Raw genomic sequence first — 26,627 nt, 5'->3', positions numbered from 1 at the left:
AAAACAGATATAAAAATTAAACTAAAACTATCGTATGCAAACCGTGGTTCCCAATTCTTACTAAATTTTTGAGAAAAATTCAATTGACAACTTTTTTTACAAAACACGAAAACCTACAAAAACAACAAAAAACCGATAAAAACTGGTTTTCGACTTAAGTATTATGCGAACATAGAAAGGATATTGGCTTCACATTTTTGTTATTAATACATGATTTGTTAAAAGAATTTTAAGGAAGTACTTACACGTTTCTACATATATATCACCCTCTTGCGGGTGGAACTAGCAAGAATTTTCACACGCGGTTTTGTTTATTTGATAGATATGTGCAAATAAATAATAACTATCGCAATTTTAGAGCCAGAAAAACATTAATTTCTATTTTAAATTAATTTTCAAACTATACTTTTTCACGTAAAACACACAAATTGGTTACTTTTGACATTTCTACCCTGTTTTTTGTTTCAGTGCTGCCATATTTGATTTTTTGTTTCTTTTAGATTGTATTTAAAATAAAGTACTTTGCACATATGCCAACACCAAACTCTGTATAGTGCAAATCAGGGGGAAAGCACGACCCCTTACATACCTCGCTGTTAGTACACTCAAACAAAACGGTGTACAGTGGCTAAAAAATATAATATAAAAAGAAAAACAAAAGGTATTTCCTCGCCTTAATATTTTAAACATTTTATATTGTTTAAATACTTTGGCTCATTATAAATTGAAATAATTCGTAAAATTTTTTATCAGCTATGTATACAAAGCTGTGTTCCATGTACCACAAAAAATCAATTTTTGTCGTAAATCTTATCTTACCCAATTAGACAATCACAATTAAGGAAAATTATTGGTAAAACCATTGAATAATTGTAATTATTCAATATTCAATTTGAAAGTGTTATTTGCAATTGGCGTGAACATTTTATTGCATCAATACTTATAAAATTTGTATCCGTCAGTTTGACTTTTGAATTGATTTTATTGAAAAGTACACCAAGTTAGTTTTCTCCCCCTGAAGTAAATCAATTTGAAAGCGAAACCAACACTAGTTTCATCAACAAGCAAGAACACCAACACAGTCTGTCATGAAAAAATTTAATAATTTATATTTCAAAGATTTCTCAGTCAGATTGAAAGAGCAAGAGAAAAAACAAAAATTCACGATCTATTCTCACTTATGAAGAAGTTATATTTTCGGGAAAACCGAGACATTTTGTTTATATACCTGAGAATATAGAAATCATCAACAGCTTTCAAATATAAATTAGCCAAACAACTCCATTTTTAAGTAACACCTCAGAAATGTTTCCATAAAATACTAAGGAAACATAATTTTGTTTTTTTTTCACTTTTTTAGGTCCAAATCTCATCGGCCTAAGTTCGCTGAACATGACGGAACATGTTTGGTCTCCAGCTTTTCCCATATTAAATAAACTAAATTATATTTTGGAGTACGATTAAAATTTTTATTCTCATATTTTCTACAAGTACGGATTCGTATTTAATCTTATCTTGCTTTTCATTTTTCTTCCTAATTTTATTATATTATTCAATAAATGTTTTTATTTTTTGTTTTGTTTTATATAATTGTATAAATACACTATATGCTAATGATAATAGTAGTTTAAATGAAAAACTAAAATAGTATTTTCTTATTGTTTTTGTTGTTTCGAATACATAACTTAATCCTGAATAGTGTCATGATTATTAAGTTCTTAATTGTTTTATTTATTTGTTCTTGTATTTGTTATAATAATTTGTTTTTATTTAACGAAATAAATGGTGACATTTATCTTAGCTTTAAAAGAAATAACTTACATTTGTTGTTTCTTTTTTAGGAAAGTATATATACATTTTATATATGTTTGGAAGAAGCTTTGTTAAGCAACATTGATCTATGAACGTTGGAAAATGATTTAATTGCTAAGAGTTTGTATGGGAAATCTGCATTTTTTGGTAGGAAATAACTTTTTAAATTAATTCTAGTATTTTATTCATTTGATGTCTTCTCGTATGAGATAGGTTTTAAATATATGAGTTTCTTTTTTAAAACAGTATTCATTTGCCAGGAGCTATTTTGAACAAAGCAAAAAATAGAACTTCCAACGAACAAGAGAATGCATGATCATATTGCTTGGACATAACAAAATAGATAAAGAAATAAAACATAATACATAACTAACATTGTGCTTGGAATTCACCGTTTAATGGATTTAAGTTTATAAGTTTAATTATTTGATTTAAAATAATGTCTGATATTGTTCCTTATTTACATTTTTTTTAATTAAATATTCTACAACATAAAATAATTAATGTATGAGAAAGTTTATTTTTTTTATTTTTTTTGTTCTTTAATGCTTTTGTTACTTAAATCTAAAGTTTACTTATAATTTCATTCATTGTTTGATTTTTATTTAATTTGTATAATGAAAACTAAAATACAATGTCTTTCCATGGATTATAATAATATAAAGAAAATAACGATGAATACAACTAAAATAGGATAAAGGGTACCGCTCTGGGAACGAATCGAATTGAATTATAAATGAGAAGTGAAATAATTAATTGAAATAAAATTGGTATACAATTTGAATTTTACAATAGATGAAATCTCGCAATGCTCTCAATTAAGTAGAATCTTACTTAAAACTATGTTTATACGATTAGAACCCTACAAACAAAAATATCAACAACATTGATTAATAATAATACCTACGTGCATATGTGTATACAATTTTGAAAAGTATAAAATCATTGTTTTCTTATGTTTTAATTTTTGTTTTTTGTTTTTAATTTAAATCAGCTGCTTTTCAAATGTAATCCTGCTGCTTTATTCGGTTAATTTCCGGCTCCGTTTTGGTGGATTGCAATCTTCTTCGTTGCCGCTTAAGGTGCCTGCACCAGTACCATTTTCCAAACTTGCAGCCGCTGCAGAAACTGCTAGTGCTGCTGCTGCTAATGCTGCTGCATTTGGTTGATTACCATTTGCAGTTGCATGGTTGTTACTGTGTGCGAATTTTGGCAACCATTTTACTAATTGCTCCTCGAAAAACATTTCTAAATAGCGGGCATGTTGGTACGTTTTTGAATCCTCCTGCAAAGACTTTTTAATGTAGAATATTCTTTGTAAAAAACTCGTTTTTTTTAACACACCTGATAGAAGAGGTACGTGTTTTTAAATATCAATCGAACATCGGCAATAAAACCCGCGATTTCTTTATAGTGGTTGGGACTTGATGGATCCAATCTTGTTCGAATTACATCTAAGGACATTGGGCTGTAAGGAATTATAATTTGTATATTATCTTATCTTTTTTGAAGGAATTCATGCTATGTCCGAACCTGCAAATTATCTCATAGTAGGCTGTGTTTGTTGGTGATTCGGGTTCACGGAAATGCAAGCTCTGTTCATATTGACAATACAATTCCAGACAAATCCTCTGGATCATTAACAATTCACTAGGAGTAAGATCAGCTCCGATTGGTTTCTGTTGCAATTGTACGGTGTTGGCAAGTTCCCCCATATTTACACATAGAAGGCATTGCCAGCTTTCGCTTTCGTCTGGCAGCGAACTTATTGCTGGAATGTGACAATTCTGATGGAATACCTTTGGACACTTATCGCAGCACATTAATTCACCGCCGTCCAAACAAACAGCACACCAATCCTCGTTTGGGTCATCTTTTTGATCATTTTTAACTAAGCGTTAGTTTTTGTTTTTGTTTTTGTTTAATTTGACAGAGAAGAAGTTTTGAAGAAATTGCCAAATATAGGAAAAATACAAGCAGAAAAGAGTTTTTGTTATTCGATTGAATAAAATCAATTAAGTTAGTTGTGATGAGGATCAATTAGTTTTGGAGTTTACTACAAAAGTCTTTAAAATGAAAAACTTGATAAGTCTACATAAATGTTATTCTAATCCGAAAGCAAATACTAAAATGTACCTTCTTGAGTGTTGGAGAGATCCGTCGAGCTGTGAACTTGTGGTGAAGTTGTTTTCGTTCGGCCTTCGGGCAAAACTTGCACTCCATTGGAATCGAGTTTGGCTATGGTGGCCATAAGATCGTTAATGGAATCATCTCGAACTTTGTCAATAGGTTCAGTAAAGTCTTTTGAGTTCTTAAAAAAACAAAGTAGACATTTTTATTGATCATCGAAGAATGTGAATAATTAATATTGATATTACTTCATTTGTACTGGGACTTGGTGTTTTGGGGTTTGTTGACGTTACATTTGGCAAAACACTCCCTGGGCCATGTATTTGGCCATTTGGCGTTGTATTCTTTAGCGTGTTAGGTGATTTAAGTGAAATTTTAAAATTTTCACCTTGCCTCCCATTGGCAAATTGCATCATCGGCCCATGTGCTTGACAGGCTATTCAAAAAGAAATAAAAAGGAGAAAACAAATTCAAAAAAACTATTTTGTATACAAATTTTGTATCATTATTTACCATTGTTTTGTTGGGCGGATTGTGGTATATGCCATTTGGCCATCCCAGGCATACCCATTGCTCCGCCTCCTCCGCCCAAAGGGCTTTGTTGTTGAGGGCCGGCGTTAAAGCCAGCCTGGCTTCCAGGAAACCCCAAATTCTAAAAATAAAACACGGTTGAAAAAAAAAACTCACCACTCAAATTATTTAATATTTACATTCTGCATTGGACTTTGCATCATATTTGGTCTTGGCATCGGACCCGGTGATGGTATTTGACCCCCACCGCCACCCATCGCTGGTTGGTGATTGCTCATGCGTTGAAAATTCTGGAATCGTGGCCCATTATTCATAAAATTTGGAGTGTTCGGTCCACCAGGTTGGTTTGGGGGGAAATTTTGATGTTGTTGTCCCGGTGGACCTGCCATAAAATGCGGCCTCATTTGGGGCCCGATGTTTTGCAGTGGTGATGGTGCTCCCTGTGGACCTCCGCCAGGATAATTGGGTGGGCCATTAAATGACATGTGAGGCTGGTTGGGACTTTGTCCAGCTGCTTGATTATTGAGAAGACCACGTAAGCTTATATCTTAAATAAATAATGAGAGAAATTGCATTGGTCTCATAAGTATTTAGAGCTACGCTTTCAATAAAAGAGTCTAAGGATCTCCATTTTAGGGAATGTATCTACTTTTGGATCCTTGGTATATTTGATCAAATGGCTATTGGAGTTTTAGCTTATAATGCTTTATTTGTATCAACATTAATATTTTTCAAATGTTTAACAAAACCATTAGGTCATTGCACTTAATTGCTTAGTCCCTGTGGACTAACTGTCAGTGCGCAGGACATCTAGATTCTATCTCATGTGTAACCTTAAAGTTTTTTAAAGGGCTCTTTCCTTCGTAAAATTTTCAAATTCTACAAGATTGAGGGTAACATTGCATATAATTGTAATCATCTGCATTTCAGAAAAAATATGTATACAAGTTGATAGGCTTTGAGTGTTTATGAGAGTTTTTATGCATAACGTTTTAATTCCTGCTTTGTCTGACAGAATTTTATTATGACTTGGATTCGTATAACTCATTTACATTGAACTATTTTTAGAAAAATAATTCATGCAACCCTAAGAGATAATTAGAATGACTAATAGAAATGAATGATTGATGGAAATTAAGGTCTTTTTAGCTATGAAACTTAATTTCTTTTCCTCTAATGGAAACTTGAGGTAATTTCAAAAAGAGTACATAAAACATTAAGGATTCATTTTTAAATAATTTGTTTGAATTAAATTGAAGTTAATACCACCAAAAAGATATGCAGAGTCAAAGCCAAACCTCACTAAAGAAACTCGTATTGTCCAATTAGTCACTCTATTTTATTTCATGTTTCATGAATTGCAAAGGGAATAAGCGAAAACTTTAAGCACGTGCGACCAGCTACAACAAGCTCTAAATTGCACAAAACTTACCCATATTTTGTGGGTGTGTTGATGAGCTGACATGTGGTTGGCCTTGCCTTTGCATACCCACTGGTGGCATCCCCGCAAATCTGACCCCTGCAACAGAACAACACAAAAACAAAAAATAAAAGAACAAAGAGAAGAACATCATTTTAGAACTGCAATAGGAGGAAGATAAAAAATTTACTTCTGTCGTTACCTGGCCCATCTGCTGGGAACGGTCTATTCATTGGCATATTGTTGAATTGCTGTTGCGGTGACGTACTGTTGTACATAGGTGGTCCGTTTTGAACGTATTGACCTGGAACAGGGCCGCCGGGGGATAACCCCGTTGTCATACCAGGTGGAAGCCCTGGGCGCAGTGGTGGAGCCATGTTCGGACTCGGCTGCTGGCGAGGAGGTCCATTAGTCGCCGGTGGTGGAGGATATGGTTTTCCATCGACAACAATTACACCAAGTTGAGAAATGACTAAACGAATACAAAAAAATAGATACTATGAACAAAATTTATCTAACATACATAGATAGTTGCAGACTAACCTTTCTGAAGCTCGTTCACCTGATTAAGTTGAACTTGAATTCTGACTGGAATCTCTGGATTTGGGATATCAGCACGTTGACATTTAAGCTTTTGCAAATGCCTGGCAAGAGATTTTTTACTGCTTAATATCGCACAATCGCTGCCCCTATCTAAAGCGCCTTGCACAAAGTCAATACAGTGATCTGTGTTTTCCGACAACAGTTGCAGCGCCTCCTTTTTCTCATTTAAAACTTTCAGTTTGCTATCGCAAACTTCGTTCAGTCGCATAACCAGCTGCTTGCCACGCATATTGACAGTATTTGTGATCTTCACAACCATCGCTGTAATGTCCTTGATGAGGTCCTTCTTCTTGTCAGTTATCAGATTCTGTCTGTCGTCAATAACTTTGCTCGCACTAGTGAGCAAGAAACGCTTATAGTTGATCTCATTAAGAAGTGATCCCAATGAATTTCTTGTCTCTGTGGCAATTTCATGTGCAAACTTATATTTGTGATCACGATGTTCACTCAACTGACAGTCACGACATGTCAGCTTGTCGCATGTCTCACAAAATAGTGAAAGCTTCTCCTGCGGATGCAATTGACATCTCAGACTGCGATCGCTTTGTGAAGCTGTCGATGTCTCACAGTTGGCCTCTTCTTTCGGCTTGATTGTGTGATCCTTGGTGATTTTCAGCCGTTGATGTGCTTGCACGCAGCTATCACATATATATTCCGAACAATCTACACACCATGAAGTTGCATTCGCATCATCACTGCAACTGCTGCACTTAATCATTGATGCAGCAGCGCTTTGTTTGTTGTCTGGATCGCTGCTTCCAGCTGTGCTGGCATTCGGATCGCCTGAATTGCATTGCTCTATTAGGAAATGGTTGTCTATTATGAATTCGGTTTGAGAGGCCATGTTGCAAACGGGACAGTGTATGAGTGGTGGCATTGTGCGATCGAGCTCGGAAAATTTGGTTGTTACACATTGGCAACATGCGACATGGAGACATTCTAAAAGCTTGGGTCGATCGACCGCCACTAGAAACTGGGAACACCAAACGCATTTTGTGGAACTCGATTCACCAATCGTTGATGTGTTTTCAATCTAAATTAAAAATTAAATTTGCTTTAGTATAATCTATAGAATTATATTTATTTATCGACTTAAAAACACAGACTCGAGCGAAGCTTTTTTGTCAATAATAATGGACTTTTCGTCTTTCAAAATATAATGGTACATTTTTAATACCCACGTATACATTTAACAAGTAGTCATTAATCATAACCTCCCCACACTCACACCTACACCGTGCGGAGCATATTTGAAACTACACATTATTCAAGAAATGTCAGCGCAATTTACGCTTGACTTGCACCTTGTCTTAAAAAAGATATGTAACGTCAAGTCTTCTGTAAGCAATATTTTATCCTAGCTTTATTTATTTTGGTCAATTTGGGTTTTTACTAGAAACTACTTACAAAAATAAAGTGTTTTTAAATGTAAATAATAAAAATAATAATAACATTCATTAAGTGCTTAACGATAAAATGTATAAGACTTGGTGATATTGCTCAAAGAGCATGCAATTAATTTACTTTTACTAACTTGAGAAACTTTTATGAAGCTGACTTTGTGCACAAACATTTCCCTATAAAACAAAAATATATACATATGTACCTCTTGATGAAACATACTTAATTATTCTTAATTAAAAACAAAAAAACTTCTAATCATTGTTTCATTACTTGTATAATATCCATTTATTTTGGTTTATATGTATATGTACATATACATAGGTACCCTCGAAGCTATTCATCAACAAATATCTTGATTAATGAGACAAAAACGAAACAAACAAAATAAAATGATTGATGCTTCTGCAGAAAATTACTATCGCACTCAATCAAAAAACAAAGTAAAAAGTTTTCAAGATAAAGTATCCTACAATTTTATATGCAATATCCTTTTGAAAAAGAAGCATTTATATTGGTATACATATACAAATGCATGTACAAAGATATGTTGTTTTTTGCTAGACTTTAAATTCAAACTCCTGACTCAAACGCACCAAAGAGCTATGTTTGCATTACGTTAAGCTATCCACATCTTATAGTATATATATTTTTTGCTTGCTTGGGACTTTCAACAAAAATAAGTTTAAATTTTTGCAGACTCATAACTTTATGTTGTAGCGAGATGGAGGAAGACAAGCGGGAGGAAAGCAGAAAAAGTGGGTAGAAAAAACTTTTTGCGAAATCATAAAGTTTCTTCATTTTGCAATCGATTGCATTTTCTGGCAGCTGCCTTGCCGTAGCCTTAGACGAAGCCCGTTGCGAAATTTTCTACTCCCTCTTATTAGTACATTTCAAGTTTGCCCCCATTTTTACTCTTTCAAATTTAACTTAAAGCAGCAAATTCATATTGATTGTATTTTTAATGTTCATTAATTTTATGGCTGTTCATTGGATGTGATAATGAATTCGGAAATTACTTTTTAATAAATTATGAATAAATTTATTTGTTTTTTAATTTATACAGAAGCACACAAAAATGCTTCATTTATATGTATACAAAAGTTTATGTATTTGCATACATACATATTTTCCATTACACTTTTGAAACAAGGAAAATCCAATTTACCAAATTATTTTAATTTCATTTTAACGTTCGTTGGTGCTTTTTTTTAAATATTAAAACGTAATGGCATGCACAACAAAAAAAAAATCCTTGAATTTTTCAATTTGGCAATCAATTAGACGAAAAATAGAGCAGCCAGAGGACTTTAAATGGAACACAAAGGCAGATAACTAAGAGCTTGGCAAATCAATTTCAACGATGAATTTGCTGCCGAATATGTAATTACAGTGTTATATAAAATTATATATGTACATATATACAGGGTTTCATATTGCTATGAAATTGGATAGATAGACCAGAAAGATAAAACGAATTGATTGAAAATTTAATTAGAAATCGAATTTTTTTCCATTTTAAATACATCTCAACAATTTTAATGTAATTCTTCATAAATAATAATTGGTTAAGTTGTCAGTCAATAAATTTAAGTCAGAAGGTTCCACAGCCTTGTTCATTTTAAAATCGTTTATTGTATATACAACAATATTACACAAGATATTTTGAGAAGTCATTTAGATTTTACTCAATACCGTTTTTTATTTTTATATTAACAAGACGTGTTTTGGTGACAGATATGACTAGTACACGTTCTCTACACTGCTATTTCTTATTTTTTCATTTGAGCTATACTTATGAACATATCCCATAATTCTATATTGTCAAAATATCAATGCCAACTTTTCAGAAATAAATTTTATTCTGCAACTGAATTAAGAGGCATCTTATTGTCAAAATTTTGAAAATGTTCCATTTCTCAATTCGAACAATAGATAGATACACAATCGAGAAACGTGTTAAAGTTATTCAGGCTTATTATGAAAATGGAGATCAAATCATTTGCATATCGCGCAATTCATCGGAAAAATCGTGCAAACATTTGAGCAAACCGGGCCTGTGTTATGGAACAATCCTTATAATATTGAGTAGTATAGTAATAGTAGAGTATAAGAGACCTACTTTGTATTTAATCTTAAGCTAGAATTAAGTCAGTTGAATAAACGATCTCGAACCAAGCAAACCGTCTCTCGTATTTAAGAATCTAACATTTGGCGACGAGGTTAATTCCGTTTAAATAAAAAGTAAAAGATAAATTTAAAAAAAACAATGGCTAACGATGAAAAAAATTGAGCACGGCGGCAGGTTCAAGCACGATTATAAATAATAATAATCAAACATCGTTTATTGGCTCAATAGAACAATTTATGTTCCGTAAAAATTTCGACGATTATATCGAACGAATGAAGCAATTGTTTTTTATAAATGACACGCCGGAAGTAAAAAAACTCCCTTATTTTTAACATTGATTGGCCCTGAAAGTTATACAAAAATTTAAGACTTAGTGGCTCCCGATACCCCAATAAACCCAAATTTCGATGAGCTCATTACATTAATAAAAGACGGGTTCAAGACAAAAAAATATATAATCGCGGAACGGTACAAGTTTAATTGTGCAAAGCAAAAAATTGGACAGTCTATTTTAGAATTTATTCTCGAAATAAAAATGCTCTCAGTTAATTGAGGTTTCAATAGTTTTTTGGAAGAAGCTCTTAGTGACAGACTTGTTGTTGGCATACGAGATGAGCGCCTGCAAGCAATCTTGCGTGGAATTACTTCTCTTGATTGGAAAACAGCAGTTAACAAATCGAAAGAGTTTGACGCAGGTCCCGATGGAGTCCGAGCAATCTTAAGTAATATTGATACGGATGGTATTGAGCGTCCATGTTTTATGGCAAGCTCAACCTTAAGTAAAGCAGAAGCAAATTATTCGCAACTCCATCGGAAAGCGTTGGCGGTGGTGTTTGCTATAAAGCGATTTCATACATTTTTATATGGCTACAGTTTTGTAATCTATACTGATCATAAGCCTTTAGAGGTTTTATTAGGTGACAAGAATGCATTGTCAGTAGTAGCATCAGTAGGATTACATAGATGGGTCTTGTTCCTGTCAAATTATCAATGCAAAATTGTATAAGACTTGGTGATATTGCTCAAAGAGCATGCAATTAATTTACTTTTACTAACTTGAGAAACTTTTATGAAGCTGACTTTGTGCACAAACATTTCCCTATAAAACAAAAATATATACATATGTACCTCTTGATGAAACATACTTAATTATTCTTAATTAAAAACAAAAAAACTTCTAATCATTGTTTCATTACTTGTATAATATCCATTTATTTTGGTTTATATGTATATGTACATATACATAGGTACCCTCGAAGCTATTCATCACCTTTAGAGGTTTTATTAGGTGACAAGAATGCATTGTCAGTAGTAGCATCAGTAGGATTACATAGATGGGTCTTGTTCCTGTCAAATTATCAATGCAAAATTGTTTATAGACCAGCGTCTAGGCAAAGAAATGTTACCGCACTGTCTAGACTTCCATTAAATGAACCTACTGGGGTAGAAGAACTGACATTTTCATTGAAATATTTTAATTATTCTGATTCTTCACCTTTAAATTATGACGTCATTCGTTGTGAAACAAAAGCAGACGGTTTTTTAACTAAAGTAATACAGTTTGTTAGAAATGGTTGGCCAGAAAATACAAAGATAGATTCAAATTTTTGTCAATTTTATCGAGTAAGGTATTCTCTTGAATTGAGTGTCCGTTTGAAAGAATATATATTGACCTGTTTATGTTTGAAAATAAAAACTTTTTAATAGTGGATGATTTTAGCAAATGCATTGAGGTTTATATTTTGCAAAAAACTACTTCACAACATGTAGTTGAAAAGCTTAAAAGTTTTATGTCGATTTTTGGATTTCCAAAGATGTTAGTTTCGGATAACGGTCCTCAATTTGCATGCTATGAATTTCAAAAGTTTTGCAGAATAAATGGTATTGAATACAAAGCGTCACCAAAAGGGTGTAGGTATAGTGAAAGAGAGCCTTAAAAAATGTATTAAAAGTAATTTAACTATGCAGCAAAAACTCCTGAATATTTTGTTTAAGTATCGTAGTACGCCAAATTCTGCAACTGGGGTTTCAAATATTAATGGTTTAATTAAGAGTTCAAATAAGAAAGCATATAAAAAAAAACCTTATATTGGTATTTATAATAAAAGAAATGATGTATCAAAATTAAAACATAAAGATAATATGAAAAAAAGTAATGAACAAAACGTTAATATGGACACTGAGGAAAGTAGACGAGAAAAGACAATTTTAAGACCGAAAAAGTTTGTATCATATAAAGAATAAATACAAAAAAATATGAAATATGTAAAATAAAAAATTAAAATAGTTAACAATGCAAAAATGTACATGAAATAAATTCGCAACTTGATTTAACAACATAAAAGTTTTATAAAATAAATTTGTATCTAAATTTAACAATATAGAAATGTATATGAAATAAATATGTATCTAAATTTATGTATATTAAAAATTTGTATGAAGTACATTTGTATCTAAATTGGGAGGTAGTGTTATGGAACACTCCTTATAATATTAGAGTAAAGTATAGTAGTAGTTGAGTATAAGAGAACTACTTTGTATTTAAACTTAAGCTAGAATTAAGTCAGTTGAATAAACGATCTCGAACTAAGCAAACCGTCTCTCGTATTAGAGAATATAACAGACTGCAGGTGATGTGAAAACACCAGTGCATGATCGTACAGCTCGTACTGCGGACAATATTGCTGCTGCTCGCGATAGTGTGGCTGAAAAGAAGTCCACCTCAACTCGTCGTGGTAACCCACAATATCACCTCTCACACTTGTCGGTGATAAACATTATGCATAAAGACTTGCATTTGCACTCTAACAACATGTAATTGACTCAAGAACTAAAGCCTCTTGCCCATTTCAAGCGTCGTCAATGGTGGCAGGAAATGGCAACATTTGATGATAGTCATCTTCAGTGAGAAGCACATTTTCATCTCAGTGGATTCGTCAATAAGCAGAATTGCCACATAATCTGATAGTGACTGTCGACAAACCAATGCATCCACAACGAGTGATTCTTTGGTGCGATTAATGGACTGGTGGCATCATCGGGTCTTATTTTTTACAAAATGAGACCGGTCAGGCAAATACTGTGAATTGTGATCGCTATGGTGAGATGATAACTATTTTTTTGGATTGGAAGACACGGTGTCAACAAGGCGATGTCACAAACAAATGCACGAAAATTCAAAAGCCGTTTTAAAGGCGAAGTCAATTGGACACCAAGAATCCTCTCCGGAAGCAGAAGATCATGTCCAGATAATTGGATATATCCGCCAGATCCATGTCAAGGCTGATCCGAGATGATCTTCACATGAAAGCCTATCGTCGAGCAACAGGACATCTTTTAACTCCAAGTCTTAAAAAAATTAGACTTTAAAGAAGGAAAAAGCTTTTGCAGTGGCACGCGGTGAATGGCTATAAAAATATCTTGTTTATGGATGAAAAAATCTTCACAATAGAAGAAGTTTATAATAAACAAAATGATAAGATTTATGCGACTTCATCCAAAGAAGTTGTTCCAAGAGTTCAGCGTGGACACCACCCCGTAATGGTTTGGTGGGGGGTTTCCCATAAAGGTGTCACATCACTGCACTTTTGCGAAAAAGGCGTGAAAACCGGTGCAAAAGTGTATCAGGAGAGTGTTCTCGAGGGTGTTGTTAAGAGATTAACAAATAATCTCTTCAACGGGGAAAGATGGGTCTTCCAACAAGACTCTGCTCCAGCACACAAGGCAAAAACGACACAAGAGTGGCTTAGAACAAATATCCCGGATTTTATTGCAGCTGCAGATTGGCCGTCGGGGAGTCCAGATTTGAATCCATTGGATTACAGTTTGTGGTCCGAACTGGAGAACATGGCCTGTAAGACTCCCCATCGAAATTTGGATAGCCTAAAAGCTGCTTTGTTAACAGCAGCGTCATCGATACCCATTGACACAGTGCGTGCCGCTATAGACCAATGGCCACAACGTTTGAAAGCCTGCGTTAAAGCTAAAGGCGGCCATTTTGAGTAAAACTTTTTTTTCTTAAAACTAATATTATGAACTAATTAAAAAAATAAATTTAATGATATAAAATGTACTAGATTTTTTTTTATTGCGCTCTTAAAATGTAACAGAACTTATGGCTGGACTAGGTACAGTGGTCGGCATAACTATTTTGACAGATGTACATCTCTCGCTCTTGTGATAATAATTTATAACGGTTAAAGTTTGAAGAGTGCAAATCGATAACAAGTTAATAAGTATGTTATAATAGATCACGTGATAGTCAAACTCGGTCATTTGGATGGTCTTCTGCTGCAAGGCTGCTCTTTTTGTATTTAAAATGCTATTTTCAGAGTGACAAAAGTATTTTGACGCATGTTCTTCTGTATGCTTGGTAAGTTCAAATAATTTTTTTTACAAATTTAAAGCATATATCAAAAAGTTGAATTCATTAAGGCTCCGATTTGAGCAAAAATGGTTAAAACGGCAGAACTAAGTATTGAGGTTAGAGCATCTATTGTCGCAAGATTTAATTCCGGCGTGTCTATTAAACAAATATGCAGAGAACTGAATTTATTAGGACAAACCGTACACTACCAAATAAACAAACATAAGAGAACAAATTCTGTACAAAATCTAATAGGGAAGGGTAGAAAACGAAAAACTACTCTAAAAGAAGAGAGGCACATTTTGAGAGAATTCACCAAAAATCCTGCATTAACCCCTTAAAGCTTGGAGCTTCAAAAAAGTTCCTTTAGTGAAAGAACAATTCGCAGACGTCTCAAAGAATATAATTTTGGAACGTATACCGTAAAAAAGATACCATTTATAACTCCTAAGAAGCCTCTTAGGTTCTGGAACAAAGTTGTATGGACTGATGAAAGTTCCTTTGAGTTTCATGGGAGCCCTAAAAAGAAATCTGTTCGAATGCGGAAAGAAATGCATAAAAAGTTTGCTCCAGTCTTCCAGACCATGTCCCATGGTGGTGGATCAGTAATCAGTAATGTTTTGGGGATGCATTTCTGCAAGCGTCCATGGGTCTCAATCGCTGGCTCCATGATCCAAAGCAAATATTTAGATGTGTTAAATGAGAACGCATTTCCATCTGGCGATAGACTCATTGGAAACTCTTTCATTTTTCAACAAGATAATGCCCCTTGTCACAAAAGCAAAATGGTCACCAAGTTTTTGAATGACAATGGATTTGAAAACCCACAACTGGCCACCCCAAAGCCCTTACTTAAATGTCTTAGAAAATGTATAGGCTTATATTAAAGGAAAGAGGAATTCATCATTGAATCGCAGTAGGAATGAGACTATTTTTGAGGTGAAAACACCTTTGAGAAGGAATACCTTAAGAAATGCTCCAGAAACTCGTAGAATCAGTTAGAAGATTTTAGTTTTAAGTTCTACAAATTGTGTTTTTTTTGTAAAAAAAATAAAACTGTCAAAATAATTATGCCATAACAAAAAGGGATTTTTATTTTTATTCATTTATAGTTAATCGAATTATAATAAAATAAATGTCCACTAAAATTATCCTATTTTAACCTAAGATCCAATTCCTATTCAGTTTTGCCAAAAAATCTTTTAAATATTAAAATAACTATGCTAAAATAGTTCTGCCGACCACTGTACATAGTTGAGAAATGACAAAGACCAAGCTCTGGAAATTCCAAATAAATTAACATTTGTTTTACTCATTTATAATTATATAGAAATGTAACGGACAAATCATAATTTTATAAATTCTTTCCCATCTTTAAATCATATTTCATAGGAATACGGTCTAAAATAAAATACGCAATACCAAGAATTTATGTACACGTTTTTATAATTAGATTTTTTGGTAGAAACAGTTGTTGCATTGTGATTGACTATTGGGTTTTGTTGAAATAATAAGAATTTGTCGATACCTAACTTTGTATTAAAGTTTCATGTACATTTAGACATACAAACATATAAAAATGTAGTTGGTAGTTTTTTGTATTTCTCTTTTAATGATTTTATTTTGTTTTTATCAATGAACAATGATAACAAGTCGTAAAAAGGGTTTTCTAATAATACATTATTGAATAGTCTATTGGAGTAGCTGTCATCTTTTGGTATTTAACAAGCTTCAAATAATTAAAATTCACTACACTTTGGCGCTACTTGTCACACAAGTAATGAACAATGGAATATTTGCAAGAAGTTTTCTGGCTGTGATATTTATCGGCACAGACTTATTTTGGAGCCACATAAAATTTCAAGTCTATGTTAATGTAGCACAATCTTTTCTAGACATTAAAGGTGGAAATTGATAACTTACCGAGGTCATACAACCGCAAATGAACGAATTGGTGATTGTTTTTTTTAGGTACATATAAACATTTTATTTCGCTATTTAAATAAGGTCAAATTATATTTTGTGTACGAATGGAGTTGACAAAACTTATTTTTTTAAACAGACAAGAAGGTTGACGGCTTTGTAAAATTCTATGAAAAAATATACAATACTTCATTTTAATAAATGTTTTGTTTAAAAGAACAAATTTTCGAAGTGCTTAAAAAAAAAAGATATTAAAGAGTTAAATCCAAGTTTCAGCTTACGAAAAGAAGCAGCAATAATAATTAATACCTACCTTATAACAACCTCGTAGGAATATAAGATCTTGGGTTCAAGCTTGTTCGACAGCTCGGCAGACATTATGTCCTATCTTAAAGGATCTCCTCTTCATATTTGCATTATATAACATGTGGTTCAACCTAAACTTGTTATCCATCACTTACATCACCAACAGGATTTCAGATTTAAGAAGCTTGTTGAACAACTCTTTAGACAAACATTTCTCACACTAGATCATTCTACCTCAATAGCTTGGTTTCTTTATTTGTAATAATTTAATTCTCGTATTTTATAATTTAAAAACAAGTCTAATTCACAAACACTGTTTTTAAATTTATCTTATTTCATTTACAACATAAAGTGGATTAAAATATAGTTGCAACACAATTTGAAAATGCGTTTGTTATATTGATACTGAAATGGCCAATTTACGCCGTATTATCAAAGAGGAAAGCGAAGTGCACATTTAAAGGCGGAGATTTCTCGACACAATCCCACCAAGTGTATTAGGATATTTTTTTTCCAGGCAAGCACTTTTAATTAAGCTCGACTACAATAAAAAAAAATTAATAAACTATTGTTTTACTGATTTATTGACAATATATAACAACTGATTGTAATAATTAAAGGTTATCAGTACTCGAGTTTATAATTTGAATGAACTTAATGTTCAGAGAATTAAGAGATAAGGAGAGTACTTAATTTAATGATTACGTGATAAAAATTTAAGTAAAAATTCAAGCAATAAGCAATTGGTAAAAGAATCTTTAGAAACCAAGGACATATGTTTTTGAATGTTTTAAGTAGCACGCATTTACAAAGAGAAAACAGCCCGGAAAAATTGTTTGCGGTATAATTTATGGTATAAAACATTGGCGGACAAGCCAACGTCAATGAGACCCCTTTTAGAGAAAATTTATAATATGGCTGCAAGGCCTCCTGTTGAACTTCTTAAATCTACGTTTAACATATTTTTTTTGTGTGTTACGGATCTCTTTGAGAATATTCACCATTCACCAATATCAGCAACCCCAAATATATCCAAAGAAACAAAAAAAAACATAGGATAAACTTACATTTTGGTTTGAAAAGAATTTATGATGCAGTGACAGGCTTTACTTCTTGAAAGGATAGAAAGAGGCAAAAAGAATTGCCATTGTGTTTTTGTGTGCCTCTTTGATTGACCGCACTAAAAGATAGACTTAGCTCTGGATCTTTTGAGTCTTCTAGTCAAAGTAAAACCTTAAATCAAAAAGATCGGATATACAAACATAACCTTATTACAGAAGTCAAACCACATTTAAAGATAACAAATATACCAACATATGTACAATGTACATACCAACAAATTTAAATGAAAAAAAACTTTAAATTATAATAATCGCATAAAAACAAGTAATGCAGAAAAGATGAATTGCTTTATTAAGAGAAAAGAAAAAGGTTATTTTATTCCCAAGGACCTGCTGCAGAAAATTTATATATCTCAAGCAAGTAGAAATAATAATAAAACAATTCTCTCTTGTTTCAGAAAGGAATACCCATCCATCCATTGAACAACAATGGAACGACTGTGAAAGTTTGTTTTGCATTATTTATGTATTCCTTTCTTCTTTTATTTTGTTCTTCTTCTTTTTTTATATATCTCTTTGTACCTATAAGTATAAAACATGAATTAAATATCTAAAAGTATGTACGTACATTGGGTTTAATAGCACGTTTTGGGATTAAAATTAGAACTTTCAATTGGCTCTGTTTACTTAAAATTAAATGAATTCGAGTAAACACAGTTAATACTCTGCAAACAATTTCTTTTTAAAAATACATTCCTACATAGATAGAACACTGAAAAGGTGACAGAAAAAACTAGTTGAAAAAGGGGTTCAATTTAAACACATACAGACTTGTGCAAAAGTTTAAATCACCAATAAATTTTGCTTTTATGTATTTGTTATTATTATTATTATTTTTTCTCAAGATCCCTTTCTAATTATTTACTTTCGTCCCAACCTATAATTACTATGCGCATTAATATTTGTTTCCTATATTTATTTTTGAAAATCCACAAAACAAAAATCCACTGATCTTTAAAAGGTATGATAGCCACTCAACTATGAGAGCTAGGTCCTCTAACTTCCATCAGTAAAGTTTCATGTTCACCCTCACTTAAGAGTACAACAAGCAAAGCTACAAAAAAACTCGTTTTTTCCAACTTTAAACTAAAAAAACAACAACAAAATGAATGTACATACAGAAAATTAATGTAAGGAACAAAACAAAAAAATACCACAGAAAAACAGGTCACGAACAAAAGCGAGGATCTTTCGTGCTTTAAGTCATCCATGAAATTGTTAAGATGTATTTCGATTAACAAAATGAACATAAAGGACCGTAGAAACAAAATTTTAGTGGGGGTTGCTGAGGGATTTAAGCATCGTTGCAATTATTATTATTGCCATCGAAAAGTCCATCAAGAAACCTTTAAACCTACATTTGAGAGAACCACCCTTAACGCTCTCGAAAATAATAGCTCATGCCATTTAAATTCTATAGGTATTCAAAATCGCAATCTTGCCCAAAGTGAGATCAATAAATTGTATACAGGCTAACAACACATATATACGGACGGCTATTTACAATAATGGAATATACCTACATCTGACGAGTTGAGAGACACCACCACCAACTGGGTTCGGGTTCCGATTCGGAAGACCATGTGGAGCAAAACACGGAGGGAACACAAAACACAATGATCACATTTATCTTTATGGGTTATTTTTTTAAATTTTTTTTGTGCTGTAGGTAGGTAGATATTTTGTTCTTTTTTGGGGCTGCCAAGAGCAAAAGTGAAACTTCGCAACGTTGTTTTACTCTAAGTACTTGTGCTTGGTTGTCAGGTTATGAAAGAGGAAACCGTATTAGAAGATGATGTTGAGTTGAGTCGAATAGAGTCGAGTTGAATCGAGAGACAAGAGCGAAGGCAATTATTTTGAAATTGTTTTAAGTGCTTTTGTCACGTTTCTTGTCTTATGTTTATGTCAGTTCCATGTGTTTTGTAAGCATTGACTTGTTTTAGATGGAATTGTTAATGTATAAAACTTTTACATCAAAGTATCCACTTGAATAGTTGAGCTTACTTATTATATTTATATTTTTTTTTTAATTTATAGAAATAAACTTAAAGTTCAAATCAAAAAGTTTCGATTGCTTTTATAACTTTTTTTTATTTACATACATATAATTTATAAAGTTTATGGGGTATCCTTGCTTCAATATAAATTATTGCCACCTTCTATTGATTTTTCAACAGGGACAGGAAAGGTACTTCATCTACATCACTCAATATTCGGGGAATTTGTTCGACTGTAGAGTTGGTATATGCTTGAAAAGTTGATTTGAAGAGCTATACGTAAGATGCAGCTCTCGAAAAACTCGTTTAGCGTCATATTTCAAAAGTTATTCATCTTTGTTAGTATTACAAATGCGTTATTGAACAATTTGACTTCGTAAAAATAGGTGGTTGAGTAAGTTTAGAAGATCTGTATAAGGTTATTAGTAAAAATAACTCTTGACACCAAAAATATGATTTCTTTGCCAAAAACTTTATCATTAACATGAACTTAACTTGTTAAAAAGTTTAATTTTTCTTAAAATTGTTTCAATTTTGATATTCTCTTGTTTAGAGTTGATAATATTTTAAGAAGGCACCTATTCCTATACAAAAAAATTTAATTTTCTTTGATAATTTGTTTTCTGTTATGAAGCAAACCCTAGTATGTTTCACATCTTTTATATTATAACTAGGTACTTTTAAAGATTTTTGTAAGATATTTGCCATCTAAAAACCGATCTATGTAATCTTTCTACCGCAGCCCAGGACAAATTTCCAAGTAAATCAAAAGCCAAGACTCTCCTTTAAACATAAAGCTTTTAAATTTAGCGTAGTAAGGTAGGTATAAATATATTTTTTTTTTTCAAATAAATCTTTTAAGAGGATTAGGTATTGTAAGACCAAAAAAGATTCAATGTGTTTAATATTTATATGCACATTGCACAGGTAGGTACCTCTAGAAAATTTACTTTTTTTAGTTAATCGGATTAAAGATTATCTCAGTTTGAAAAACAAAAATTTCGATGCCAGGATAAAAAAAACGTTGAGTTGTTTGAAAATATGAAGATACATGACATACATGCATGAAGTTATATCTTTAAAATTCCATTTTTAATTCTTCTTCTATTGAAATAAAACTTAGTTTTAAAAACTGAAAATCTCAATGTATTTTAAAACAACACAAACATTTTTTTTTCCATCACAACATAAACGAAATATCTTAATAAAATTTAACTATCTTGCAATTAAACCTTTTTATGATATAAGACTGCATTCCGAATACATACATTTAAATATGCACATAAAAGCTTTCTCTTGAAAACAAATACTTCTTTCAACTTTATATAGCTCGTCATTAAATTTTATCGTCAACATTATTGCTCGTAAAAAGAATGAATGACTTTGTTTCAAAAATATTTAGACTGCGTACCAACTCTACTAGGTACCTATTTGCCGATTCAATAAAATACAAAGAATCCTTCGAAGCACATTTATTATGATTTCTATTAGGGGAAATTTTAAAACTGAAATAGTAGGTATAGCGACGTTGTAAGATTTCAGGTAATTTTTTTCCAAAAAACACATGAAATATATTTTATATTGAAAAAGTTATTCAATGAAAATATTACCGTTTAAAAAGTTTTAAATTGGAATTTGTGCTGAGCTTTTAAAAGAACATAAATGGTAAGCTGATTAACAGAAGAAAACACCTACAAAATTTACTCTTAAGTCAGGTTGTTTTTCTTCTTTGAAAATTTACGAAATAAAAGTAATAACATGCTAAAATACATATTTTAACAGATTTTAAAGAGCTACAGTGACATCTTGACTGTCAAGTTAGCGTTTCGAGGGGTTTTTACTTATACAGCTAATTTATTTAGCTTTCTAAATTTTGAAAGTGGTAGTATTTGACGGACGTCATCAAAGAAAAATGAGAACGGCTTTCAATGCTTCGAGAGAAAAATTCTTCATAAGATCCTGTCTGCATGGATGAAGAGTGGGGAAGAAGATACAAAGACGAACGGGCTGTACACCAAACCTGACATGGTAAAAAGAATAAAAGGCCAACGACTTAGATAACTGGGTAAATCAGAGCGAATGGACATAAAAAAAGACCTCAATCAACTTAGTGTGCGAAACTGAAGCCAGCTAGTAAACGACCGAGCTTAAGTAAACGTTTAACAAAAATGTTATCATTCTTGTATAAATAAAAGTTAGGATAAATTCATTTCATTTTTATTGCAACATTAAGGATATTTGGCCACTCAGAAATGCAGCAACCCTATTTATTTGATTATTTTATATTTTTATTGTAATTCTTAATAAAATGTAAAAATTTGATAAGAAATTTATATTTTATCGAACCTCTTTTTTTATCTTATCAGAATTTAATATCAATTTATCACTTAAGATTATCTAAAATAATGTTGATAAATTCACTGAGCTGTTTTAGATAGAATTTTATCGCTATGGAGATAACATTTTTTTTATAACAATGAACAAACTGGTGCTGTTGTTGATAACATATTATCAGACTTCTAAAAATGTCCGAGTATTATCGACTGTTTTTTCGAAAAGCCTCCTGATAAGGACAGATTCGGGACGAGAATATAATAAAACTTTGATATATAATATAATTACAAATGCCAAACCATTTTTATTTTTAAATTGATTTTGAAAATAAATGAAAATCCTGGTATAAATGTTTAAATTATACCTATTTGTATTCGTGCCAACACACTCAACTATAAAATTATCATGTCCTTGTAAAATTAAATTTTATGTGAAGAACATTAGACGACTAAGAGGATGTCCTTAAAAACACAAACAAAAAAAACATGTTATTACCTAGCTACCAACTTCAAAAGAGGAACTATGGGATCATCATGGTAGCTAGTGAATTTATTGAGCTAAAAATTTCATTCCATTACCTAATTCATGTAGAAATATTCCCTTTGTAAAAGGGCTTGGCGGTTAGAATAACAGGATACCTAAAAACTACCCTGTTTTTTTTTTTTTTAATTTCGTTTTTCATCCCATTTTGATTTCCTTCTAGAGATTTACTTTTCAAACTTTAATGACTTTGACTCCATCGTAATTCCATTAATGTGCTGCAATTTTGTTTTATTTTCTTTTAAGATATTGTTTTTCATAATAACGATAACCACCGAATGACATTTAATAGGAAAAGATTTTATAGCTAAATTTTTATAACCATGTACATACCTATATGGTTTTTATGTTTATGAATACGCCACAAGTGGACCTTCTAAGAAGTTAAAAAATTCAATTTATACAATAAAAAAGTCATTATTAGACATTATTAATAATTTCACAATATATTCTACAACAGTGTATCTAGTTGTTTTGGATCTAAGATTCCTTTTGAAAGATTATTTTTGGTTTTTTTTATACAAAGATTTACAATTTATTTTCCAAATGGTAAATTTGTCTAGTGTTTAACAAAATTGTGTGAATATAATTTAACTTCTATTTATCCGTGTATTAATTTCTTCATTTTGTTGAATTTTTTGCAATTTGAAAAAATGGATTTTATTTAATAATCTTTTGCAATAGTAATACTTATTGTTAACCTCAGTTTCGAGAATTTAGTGGTGGCTAAGAGTTTTGGTTTAGAAAAAAATCATGTAGGTTCATAGACGTTTCACGTTTTCATGCAATCAAGCTCATATGTATGTACATATACATATACATGTATATTTCTTCGGCAAGTTTTTTAATTATTTTTCTTAGTAAACTAAAATGACGGAGCCAGTGTATTTGTAGGCATTGTGGTTGACCAAAACCAATTATATGGTACTGTATGTACCACAAGTCATAAACAAAAAGAACATAATTTTTTTCTAATACCTTTGTATCAACCATTTACATTTTTGTTGTTTGACCACACTTTACTATTTCAATTCTCTAATAAAATTTGATACTCAGTACAAAAATATTTATCTACGATTTCCAAAAAATTGTGTACCTAGTTCCCTTTTTTATGCCAGAACCTTAAGACGGTGGAAATATTGATATTATTAGCAATACCGAATTTTGATAAGTAAGAACTTACTTACATACCTACTTACAACTTCGGTCAACCTATTTTTATTATATATACCTACTTACCTGTTGTGTGAATCAGTCATACTGCTTCCTAGAAAATTAATTGCAAAAAGAAGGCAATGGAAACAAATGCTTGATGCCTACAAAAAAACGCTTTAAAGTCTAGTATTCTTGATTTTGTTATTATTTTTGAATTTTTTTAAGTTTTGATTAAAAATTGCTCCATAATGTACTAACACAAATGCCTATAATATAGGTACATTGATTTCATTTTCAACGTTTATAAAATAAACCTTGAATTATCCATTGCCAGAATGCTGGTTTTAACAGAACAAAGTATTCTTCTTATTGTAACAAGTTTGATATTATTTTTTTAATGTTTGACTTGCGATAAAGTCAGCATTTAGGTATTAGTAGACATTTACAAAAGTTCAAACAAATAAAGGCACACAAATATATTTTCGATTTGGAAAAATTCAATAAAAACAAAATACCTATACCCTTTTTTAAATAAGCCAAAAAAGTAATTAGGTTTGTATCTTAGAATAAATTTAATTAGATTGACGCTGGTGTAGGTACCTTACGAAGAAACACGTCACAAGAGAAAGAAATCCCAATGTTAGGTTTCATTTTAATTTATGAAACACAATCTTTAGAAAGTTGCGTGATTTTAAATTACAAAATTGTTGGTCCAGTGGGTAAGTACCTAGGTATGGGTTGATTCCAATGCATAGTTGCGTGACCTTAAGCAACTTGACACCAACATGTACACACTGAATAACATTCCTTCTTTAGTAGAAAAGTATACCTACCTGCGAAGCTATTCCATTCCAAGAGCCCTCCAACGGTCGACCAACAAACATAAGGGCTTAAGACACAGATATTTAAAGATAATCTTACTACGCAACCAGAGGGGAGGAAATTAAATTTAAGTAAATTTAATTTTTAGAAACATTCTCTTCTACTTATTTACTGGCGGTATTTAAATCACTTTATTGCTTTCCGCAATAATTGCTCGATACACCCTCAAAACAAGAACTTAGCTTTCTGCCAAACTACCTATATCCCATTTTTTGTTTCTTTGTTATTCAAACTTACTAGAGGATTAGACTCGCTTGGCTAAAATTTCTCTCAAAAATTATGCTTTGATATCAACCAATTATTAATTCTTTGCTGATAAATAAATAGAAATACAAATACAGGTCTTTTGTCGATTTGAACTTAAATCTAAGTGGGTAATGTCACATAAAAATAACAATAGTAATTAACTGCTTTATCATACACCGCCCAGCTTTTTGTTCGCAGTTTCTACTCTTAATTGCAGTACCAAATATCTAGTCCAGCACCACTCGAATAACTATGCGCCACAACCCTCAACAAAGTATTAACCAACAAACATGCCGCAAGTTTTGTGAATCAGGTTGAAAAAAAATAAAATAAAACTAACTTACCCGCTTCTCGGCACTGTCGCAAGGATTTCCAGTTGTTGTGCCAGTACTTGGAGGCTCATTTGCTTCAAGAAGTTCCTGCTTGATATTTGGCATTAGCGGAAAAAAATCATTTTTGGTGATATTGTCCAAATCATCCAATTCCATGGCAGAGTTCATAGCGAAGGAATTTTCGTGAACAATTAGTTTCTTCTTTTTGCTAAATACTTTTTCTTTTCTTTTTAAATTCCATATACATACATAAATGAGGCATGTATTTTGTTTTATTTTTTGGTTAATGCAATAACTTTTTTTAATTAAATTTCATTAAAAATAATTTCGTTTCCTTCACGAAAAACTTTCACTGCGAAAAATATCGTTTTATTTTATTTTTTTCTTTGATTTTCTCACAATCTTGTCGTTTTCCCCCCCGAGGAAAAATCCATTAAGCCAAGGAAATTATAAATGAGAAAAAACGAAACGAAAAAAAATTTACGATAATCGAACGAAAAATTCACTTGTAACCATTCCGAATTGTGTTCACATTTTATTACTATTTTATGTATTAGAGTTTTGTGGATAAATTTGTTGAATAATTTTTGCGAAAATTTAAGTTTTTTCTGTATTATTTATAAATTAGAAACACAGACGCTTTACAGAGAAAAAAGTTGACGAGACGTCCGGCCATTTTGAATCTAATAGTGGCGACGGCGAGGAAGCGAAAAAAAACTTTGTTGGTTTCTGGGGCGAATTGTAGTATTGTTGCCACAACAAATGACAGTTCAAATTTTTGGGCGGATTTGTCAGAAATAAAAGGCGAAATGAAAAACAAGTTTGCATGTGAGAAGATTTGTTTGATTTTGTTCAAAGTGTGCGTTAAGGCCCAGACACACTTAAGCGATGTTGGTGAAAAGTAATAAAGTGAGAAGTTACAAAAGTACGAACAACTTTTTATTTTGAAGACTCATATTCCTAATTGAGACAATAACATTTGTATATGAGTTTTAATGAAAGCAGCTATTTTGGCTCAACTTTCCTTGTCGCAGCATGAATTTTTACACACGTTTTTTTTTATTTGGTAGATATGTGTAAATAAATAATAATTGTGGATATTTTTGAGCAAGAAAACATGTAATTTTATTTTAATATAGTTCATATAAAACACACTCAAAAATAGTTGATTTTGACATTTTATCAATGTTTTTTTTTGTTTAAGTTTTTTTTTTTGGGGATTTCTTGTTTTTTTTTTAGATTTTTTTTTTCAAATTGTTCATAATGGGTTATCCATTTTGTGGTTTAAAAAGGAAAGGGTTGAAATTCGACTTCTGTCAAACTAAGTTGTTAAACCAATTTATTTTTGTCAGTTAAAAGTCTGACATTCTATCGCACAACACATACAAATTGTTTAA

At 31.6% G+C, this 26,627-nt stretch overlaps 1 protein-coding gene across 7 annotated transcripts; it reads right to left on the bottom strand.

Annotated features, from left to right (window-relative positions):
• Nucleotides 1-1,442: 1,442 nt before the first annotated feature.
• On the bottom strand, nt 1,443-25,931 carry LOC129943211 (E3 ubiquitin-protein ligase TRIM33). Of its 7 annotated transcripts, none has more exons than XM_056052499.1 (11): nt 25,243-25,931; nt 6,437-7,529; nt 6,084-6,365; nt 5,906-5,992; nt 4,653-5,020; nt 4,456-4,594; nt 4,191-4,378; nt 3,949-4,123; nt 3,346-3,703; nt 3,157-3,280; nt 1,443-3,097 (listed from the first exon to the last, which is right to left on the bottom strand). In XM_056052499.1, exons 1-11 carry the CDS (start codon nt 25,396-25,398, stop codon nt 2,834-2,836), a joined length of 3,234 nt encoding a protein of 1,077 aa, XP_055908474.1. In that variant the 5' UTR covers nt 25,399-25,931; the 3' UTR covers nt 1,443-2,833. The 7 variants fall into 7 exon arrangements, with proteins under 7 accessions (XP_055908474.1, XP_055908476.1, XP_055908477.1 ...); XM_056052501.1 differs by having other exon boundaries at nt 4,653-4,987; XM_056052502.1 differs by having other exon boundaries at nt 4,653-4,984.
• Between the last annotated feature and the right edge of the window lie 696 nt (nt 25,932-26,627).

This window comes from Eupeodes corollae, chromosome 1 (genome assembly GCF_945859685.1).
Source record: "Eupeodes corollae chromosome 1, idEupCoro1.1, whole genome shotgun sequence".
Classification (NCBI taxonomy): Eukaryota; Metazoa; Arthropoda; class Insecta; order Diptera; family Syrphidae; genus Eupeodes; species Eupeodes corollae.
This window is presented reverse-complemented; position numbering and strand designations above follow the sequence as displayed.